The sequence below is a fragment of the Mus pahari genome, chromosome 23, assembly GCF_900095145.1.
Source record: "Mus pahari chromosome 23, PAHARI_EIJ_v1.1, whole genome shotgun sequence".
NCBI lineage: Eukaryota > Metazoa > Chordata > Mammalia > Rodentia > Muridae > Mus > Mus pahari.
The window spans coordinates 20,559,782-20,568,164 of NC_034612.1; the positions used below are offsets into that span (position 1 = coordinate 20,559,782).

Genomic DNA, 8,383 nt, shown 5'->3' on the forward strand with positions numbered 1-8,383 from the left:
CTCAGAAATCCACCTGCCTCTGCCTCCCGAGTGCTGGGATAAAAGGTGTGCGCCACCACCGCCCGGCTTTTTTTTTTTTTTTAGATCTACCCATTTCTGCATCCAGAGTATTAGGATTAAGGGAATGTGCTGCCGCCGCAATACCTGGATGTTCTGCTTTGTTTTATTTTATTTTATTTTTTAAAAGGGTCTTATCAGCCCGCCACACTGACACAGAACTATGTATCCAAGAATGACTGAATTCCTGACCCTCCTTCCTCCGTTTTCCAACTGCTGAGAAAACAAGACGCGTGCCACCTTGCTGGGCTGACAACTTTGGCCTTTGTCTGAGAGACAGCGTCAGAGGGGCTGATCTGGAAGGATTACTGGTTGGCATCAATTCTGCATCAAGCCGAGCAGGAGTAAAGAATAAATGGTGTTTCATTTATTATGCTCTAGTTGTATACTGTATGTAACAGCACATACAGAAGGGGCAGAGAAATCTTCTTTCCTTCCTTCCAACCTACATTCCTTTGCTTTTTTTTTTTTTAAAGGTTTATTAATTATACATAAGTGTACTGTAGCTGTTTTTCAGATACACCCAAAGAGGGCATCAGATCTCATTACAGATGATTGTGAGCCACCACGTGGTTGCTGGGATTTGAACTCAGGACCTTCAGAAGAGCAGTCAGTGCTTTTTTTTTTTTTTGGTTTTTTGAGACAGGGATTCTCTGTATAGCCCTGGCTATCCTGGAACACACTTTGTAGACCAGGCTAGCCTCGAACTCAGAAATCCGCCTGCCTCTGCCTCCTGAGTGCTGGGATTAAAGGCATGTGCCACCACGCCCGGCCAGTCAGTGCTTTTAACCACTGAGCCATCTCTCCAGCCCCTTTCCTTTGCTTTTGTTTTTGAGACAGAGTTTCTCTGCCGTAGCCCTGGCTGCCCTGAAACTAACTTTGTAGACCAGACTGGCCTCAAACTTAGAGATGCACCTGCCTCTGCCTCCAAAGGCTGGAATTGAAGACGTGAGCCACCACTGCCAGGCTGAAACGTTTCTTTCTTAACCTTGCTTTTATTGGGGCTGGTGAGATGGCTCAGGGGTTAAGAGCACTGGTTGCTCTTGCTAGAGGTCCTGAGTTCAATTGCTACAACCATCTATCATGAGATCTGACGCCCTCTTCTGGCCTGCTGGTGTACATGCAGCACAGCACTCATTTTAAATAGTGAAGCAAATAACTAAGATTCTATCAAAACTGCCTTTTAATAAAATCCAATCATTTATTTTGCATTTGTATATAGGCACAAACACCAAAGTACACATGTGGAAATCAGGATAATTTTTTTTTTTTTTTTTGGTTTTTCGAGACAGGGTTTCTCTGTGTAGCCCTGGCTGTCCTGGAACTCACTTTGTAGACCAGGTTTGGTGGCGCACGCCTTTAATCCCAGCATTCAGGAGGCAGAGGCAGGCAGATTTCTGAGTTCGAGGCCAGCCTGGTCTACAAAGTGAGTTCCTGGACAGCCAGGGCTATGCAGAGAAACCCTGTCTCAAAAACAAACAAACAAACAAACAAAACAAAAAACAAAAAAGAGAGAGAGATCTGACACCCTCTTCTGGTGCATCTAAGTCAACTACAGTGTACTTATGTATAATAATAAATAATTATTTATTATTTTATGTATATGAGTACACTGTAGCTGAATAGATGGTTGTGAGAGCCTTCATATGGTTGTTTTGGACCTTTGCTCGCTCCAGTCCAATGATTTATTTATTATTATAAGTGCACTGTTGCTATAATCAGACACACTCGAAGAGGGCGTCAGATCTCATTACTAGTCGTTGTGAGCCACCATGTGGTTGCTGAGATTTGAGCTCAGGACCTTTGGAAGAGCAGTCAGTGCTCTTCACTGCTGAGCCATCTCGCCAGTTCCAGGATAACTTTTTGAAGATTTTTTTTCTCTATCTCTTCAGACAAAGATCTTATGTAACTCAGATTGTCCTTGAACTCGCTACATAAGCTGAATTCCTGCTCCTTCTGTCTCTACCTCTCAAGTGCTGGACATGATGGTCAACCATCTATAATCCTAGCACTAAGGGAGATGATCAGCAAGGCCAGCCTGGGCTACATACCAAGACTGTCTCGAAAATAAATAACTTATGCATGGGGGTCTAACCTTGGACTCCCATCCATTCTAGAGGTGAAGACAGGATAGGATGAACACCTTGGGGAGATCTTGTCTCAAAATAACATGAATAAGGGGGCTGGAGAGATGGCTCAGCAGTTAAGAGCACTGACTGCTCTTCCAGAGATCCTGAGTTCAATTCCCAGCAATGACATGGTGGCTCACAACCATCTGTAATGAGATCAGATGCCCTCTTCTGGTGTGTCTGAAGACAGCTACAAGTGTACTCATATAAATGAAATAAATAAATCTTTAAAAAATTAGCATTATTTATAAAAAAAAAATAACATGAATAAGTTGGGGCCTGGAGCCAAGGCTCAATGGTTATGAGCACCTGCTGTTCTAAGCTTCAGTTTACCCAGTTTCAGGTCTCAGAATCCACAAGGCAACTTGCAACCCTCTGATCTGGTTCCAGGAGGTTTGGTGCCCTCTTCTGGCCTCTGATGGCACTGCATGCATGTGGTGCACAGACCTACAGGCAGGCAGAACACCCACACACATAAAATAAAAATAAATAAATCATAGCCAGGTGAGGCAGACACACATCTTTACTCTCAAGCATTTGGGAGGCAGAGGCAGTCAGATCTCTGTGAGTTCGAGGCCAGCCTGGTCTACAGGGCCAGTCCCAGGACAGCCAGGCCTGTTACACAGAGAAACCTTGTCTTGAAAAACCTAAATAGCGTTGTGGCGCACGCCTTTAATCCCAGCACTCGGGAGGCAGAGGCAGGCAGATTTCTGAGTTCGAGGCCAGCCTGGTCTACAGGGCCAGTCCCAGGACAGCCAGGCCTGTTACACAGAGAAACCTTGTCTTGAAAAACCTAAATAGCGTTGTGGCGCACGCCTTTAATCCCAGTACTTGGGAGGCAGAGGCAGGTGGATTTCTGAGTTCGAGGCCTGGTCTACAAGTGAGTTCCAGGACAGTCAGGGCTGCACAGAGAAACCCTGTCTCAAAAAAAAAAAAAAAAAAAAAGAAAAAAAAGAAAAGAAAAACCTAAATAAATAAATAAACAAACAAGTCTATATGAAATACAAAACATAAGTCTGCCGCTCTAGCTCGGTGGTTCTGGGCGCAATCCCAGGTATAAACAAACACCAATAAATCAGCGCCCACAAAGCTTGACCCAGCAATTCCATTCTTTAGTAAACACCCACAAGAATCCAAAAATAAAACCCATACCCAGCGCTCAGAAATCAACACAGCGGTGTCATCCCACAGACAAAACACGCTTTATTTAGTCTTCTGCTTTAAATAGATTACTTAGCTCTATGTGCATATTTGTGTGTGTGCATGCCCAGGTGCCTGTATAGGCCAGAAGAAAAGTTTCACATCCCTTGGATCTGGAGTTACAAGGGGTTGTGAGTTCCTTGACATGGGTTCTCGGGAGGACACTCTGGTCCTCTGCAAGGGCAGCAGGCACTCTTAACTGCTGAGCCATCTCTCCAGCACCACCATTTAGTTTTTATAAACAAAGAGGTCTTATTTAATTAATTTCATAGAAAACAATTAACTGTATAAAAGTTACAGTGAGCCGGGCATGGTGGCGCCTGACTTTAATCCCAGCAGAGGCAGGTGGATTTCTGAGTTCGAGGACAGCCTGGTCTACAGAGTGAGTTCCAGGGCTGCCAGGGCTATACAGAGAAACCTTGTCTCGAAAAACCAAAAAAACCAAACCAAAACAAAAACTTACAGTGAACAGTGCCCATGTTTGAAAACAGCTACAAGGCTCGGAGGAGAACACAGGATTGTAATAAGCAGAGTTACAGAACATACAAAAGAGTTTTGTATGGTTTTGTATAGCTAGTTCCCTGGAACTTAAGTATTGATTCTTTTAAAAAAGAATTTATTTATTTTATGTATGTGAGTACACTGTCTCTGTCTTCAGACACACCAGAAGAGGGCATCAGCCGGGCGGTGGTGGCACAGGTCTTTAATCCCAGGCTGGCCTTGAACTCAGAAATCTGCCTGCCTCTGCCTCCCAAGTGCTGGGATTAAAGGCCTGTGCCACCATGCCCGGCTGACTGTGACTGACACATTTGAGTTACCACACTAGGCTTAAGTTCTTTTATTTTGTTTTTATTTTACTTTGGAGGGAATTCTTTTTCTGATTTGCATTATAGTTTAAAGGGTGGGTTTTCCTGTATCTCAATAAAGCAGTTATAATGTATTTAGTGACAAGGTCCCACTGTGTAGCCCCAGCAGGCCTGGAACTTGCTATATATAGGCAGTCCTTGAACTCTCAGATCCATCTGAAGGCATGTGCCACTGCTTCCGGTTCATTTCTGGTTCTTTGTGCTGAATACGTACATTCTAGAACAATGTGGATGCAATAGTAATAATAAATAATATAATAATGTGTAATAATGCCGGGCGTGGTGGCGCACACCTTTAATCCCAGCACGCAGGAGGCAGAGGCAGGCGGATTTCTGAGTTCGAGGCCAGCCTGGTCTACAGAGTGAGTTCCAGGACAGACAGGGCTACACAGAGAAACCCTGTCTCAACAAAACCAAAAATAAATAAATAAATAAATAAATAATGTGTAATAATACATTTTTATAGTGAATTTTAATTTCTAAAAATTTACTTTTTAAGTTTTAAAGTTTCGAAACATTTTAAACGTTTTAAAGTAAATTAAATTTTTTTTTTTGATTGTGGTATTAGTTGTTATGGCCATAGGCCACCTGGTACTCTCAACCAGACCAGACACAAGCCACATCCTGGAAGCTGGGCCCTTTCTTCCGTTCTCTCCACCGACCTAAGCCCCTTGGCTGCCACGAACACCAGAGGCCCCCATCCCCCCGGATCCGACAAGCAAAGCAAGCCGCCGAAGGTGGAGCCAGAGCGCCGTGGCTAGGCAACCGCGACGGCCCCGCCTCTTCCCCTGACCCAATCAAGTGTTTCTAAGCACAGCGCCGGGACGTCCGGCGGCGCGTGACCTCGGCACGCACGGGGAGCACCGCTTCCCCCCGCCTCCTCGCCCCCGCCCCAACCAATCGAAAGCGAGATTTGGGTGCGCGCCTGGCGTGCGAAGGGGGCGTAAACCGCACGTCTGCCCCGCCCCGCCCTCCCCCCCACTCCCCGGGGCCCGCTCGCGGTGGGGGAAATGGGGTTCGGCGCCGGGCACCGGGCGCCCGGAGGCCCCGCCACGCGCCCCGAGAGCGACGGCGAGAGCGCTCTGCCCCGGCGGGGACTCCCGGAAGCGGAAGTCGGGAGGGAAGCGGCGGCGGGATACGCACCTGAGGGCCCTGCGCTGCGGGCCGCGCGAGGCTGGAGCCTGGATCGCGCGTGCGCAGCGGCCCCGCGCCGGCGACCGGAGCCCCGGGGGCCGCGGGCGCCTCCTCTGCGCCGGCCTCGCTCCTGCTTTTCCTTTTTGTTAGGGTTTTTTTCCCCCCCTCTTTGTTTTTATTTTTTTCTTTTTGTCTTTGTTTGCTTCCTGGATGGCCGGCCGGCTTCCCGCGCGTGTCCGAAGCTCTCCCCCGGTGGGGACGGCCACTTCCGGTGCCCGGCAGGACGGCTTCCGCGAATCCCTTTCGCGCCTTCCCTGGATGTAGATGGCCATTGTGGATAGACATATATTTTTAAACTTGTGGTTGTGGGGCTGGAGAGATGGCTCAGCGGTTAAGAGCACCGACTGCTCTTCCAAAGATCCTGAGTTCAAATCCCAGCAACCACATGGTGGCTCATAACCATCCTTAATGAGATCTGATGCCCTCTTCTGGAGTTTCTGAAGACAGCTACAGTGTACTTACATATAATAAATAAATCTTAAAAAAAATTGTGGCCTGGCGGTGGTGGCGCACGCCTTTAATCCCAGCCCTTGGGAGGCAGAGGCAGGTGGATTTCTGAGTTCGAGGCCAGCCTGGTCTACAGAGTGAGTTCCAGGACAGCCAGGGCTACACAGAGAAACCCTGTCTCGAAAAAAAACCCAAACAACAACAACAACAAAAATTGTGGTTGTGCGTGCACGTGGAATCGGAGAGGACACTCCACGTGTTCCTCAGGCACCCACTTTTTTGTTTTTTTCCCCGAGACAGAGTTTCTCTTGTAGCCCTGGCTAGTCTGCACTGTAGAGCTGGCTGGTCTCGAACTCAGAGATCCTCTGCCTCTGCCTCCTACGTGCTGGGATTAAAGGCGTGCGCCATCACACCACCTACCTTTTAGATCGTTGCATTTCCTTTAAAACTTTTTGTGTGTGCCTGTGTCGGTTATATGTTCTTGTGTTTGCGTGGCTGCATGCCTCGGGAGCTACGCCTGAGGCACCGGCTGCTGGAAGCATTTTGCCACCCTGTGTATAGGCACCACGGGGAGGCCAGAAGAGGTCACAGTATCCCCTGGACCAGGAGTTACAGATGGTACGGATGCGGAAACTGATCAAGTGTTCTTAACTGCCGAGCCATCCCTCCAGCCCCACTTTAAGAGGGTTTCAGGGGTTTTTTTTGCTTTAAAATTTACTTGAGTGGTCGCAGCGGGCTCCCTACCTGGCTCTGCTACCGCCGTGGCGGAAGCGCCTTCCCTCAGGACATCAATGCAAGCCTGAAGAAAAGTAATTGCTTCCTTTTAAGCCATGGCATATCAGTTATACAGAAATACAACTTTGGGGAACAGTCTTCAAGAGAGCCTTGATGAGCTCATACAGTCTCAACAGATCACCCCCCAGCTTGCCCTTCAAGTTCTACTTCAGTTTGATAAAGCTATAAATTCAGCATTGGCTCAGAGAGTCAGGAACAGAGTCAATTTCAGGGGCTCTCTAAATACATACAGATTCTGCGATAATGTTTGGACTTTTGTATTGAATGATGTTGAATTCAGAGAGGTGACAGAACTTATTAAAGTGGATAAAGTGAAAATTGTAGCCTGTGATGGTAAAAATACTGGCTCCAATACTACGGAATGAGTAGAGAATCACGGCTTTTTTATGCCGCCTTCTGTTATTTTCATCTCTTTTTGAAGAAAAACATGGAAGAGACTTTTTTTTATTTATTCTCACGGTGCAGAAATGACAACACTGTGCTATATATACTACCCAAGGGTCCCACAGAGAGAAGCATGTGACTCTGTACTCTTAAATGACATTTAGTACACAGCATAAAGAAATGTAACTTTTTTTTAATGACAAATCAAAAGTGGTTGCCTTCATAAGAATATTCTTTAATAAACTCGTTTTAAAACTTAAAAAAAAAAAATTTACTTGAAAAGGGGCTGGAGACGTGGGTCAGCTGTTAGTGTGCTTTCAGAAGACCAGCGTCGGTGTCAAGCACGGCACACGTGCCTGTAACTCCCATTTCCAAAGGATCGGAATCCTCCGGCCTCTGTACGCACCCACACCCGCTTAAAAAATAAAAGAAAATATTTAAAAAATACTTTTAGAGATTTGTTGTATGGTGATACATGCCATTAATCCTAGCATTCACAAGGCAGAAATAGGCAAATCTCTGAGTTTGAGGCCAGCCTTCGCTACATAGTTTCAGGCCAGCCATGGCTACATAATAAAATCCTGTCCCAAAATAAAATGAGAAATAACACTTCGTTCATAACAGGAAAGGCTGTGTAGCCTCCTACATAGTCTGTATTTGCTCGTGTTCTTGAGCTGGCTCTAATTCTTTCCTCCCAGGTCACAAGTGGGTCACTGATTGCTAGGTCCTTGGTGATCGTCCAGCCTGAAAATCTCTTGCTCTCGCGACTTGTCAAGATCAGGTCACTCACCCTCGAAATGTGGCCTTTTAGGGGACAGTGCTTGGTGGCTCTTCTGGCTCCCATTCAACCCCCTTTCTTCCCACTCTCAGATTATCGCGACATTTCCTACTTTTTGTCTCCCACCTCTGCTGTCTGCCCTCAGTCCTTGATTTACCTACTTTCAGGATTATTAAATAACATTTCTATGTTGGGTGGTGGTACAGGTCCTTAATCCCAGTACCCTGGAGGCAAAGGCAGGGGGATCTCTGAGCTCAAGGCCAGCATGGTCTACAGAATAAGTTTCTTGACAACCAAAGATATGCAGAGAAACCCTGTCTCAGAAAGAGCAACAAACCAAAACAAAAAAGGCTCCCAAAACATTTACAGGATTTACTTCAGTCTAGACCAATTCTCTGTAGCCAGTGTCTGTTTTTTGGTTGTTGTTGTTTTTTGTTTTTGTTTTTGGTTTTTCGAGACAGGGTTTCTCTGTGTAGCCCTGGCTGTCCTGGAACTCACTCTGTAGACCAGGCTGGCCTCAAACTCAGAAATCC

General features: G+C 46.5%; 2 protein-coding genes across 3 annotated transcripts in view; one reads left to right on the forward strand and one right to left on the reverse strand.

Annotated features, from left to right (window-relative positions):
• Window positions 1–5,642, reverse strand: part of Gtf2ird2b (GTF2I repeat domain containing 2B) — a 38,566-nt gene extending 32,924 nt beyond the window's left edge. Inside the window, exon 1 of one of the 2 annotated variants that reach the window (XM_021186773.1) lies at window positions 5,396–5,642. The gene's annotated coding sequence lies outside the window, so the exon portion shown is untranslated. The remainder of the gene's footprint in view (window positions 1–5,395) is intronic. The other variant, XM_029533921.1, reaches the window with a different exon arrangement.
• Window positions 5,643–6,621: 979 nt separating this feature from the next.
• Window positions 6,622–7,323, forward strand: LOC110313037 (transcription initiation factor IIA subunit 2). The gene has a single exon (XM_029533789.1). It carries the CDS (start codon window positions 6,724–6,726, stop codon window positions 7,051–7,053), a length of 330 nt encoding a protein of 109 aa, XP_029389649.1. The 5' UTR covers window positions 6,622–6,723; the 3' UTR covers window positions 7,054–7,323.
• Window positions 7,324–8,383: the final 1,060 nt, after the last annotated feature.

Coding starts and splice junctions, on each gene's coding strand:
- LOC110313037 (XM_029533789.1), top strand. CDS start 6,724: ATGGCATATCAGTTATACAGAAATACAACTTTGGGGAACAGTCTTCAA.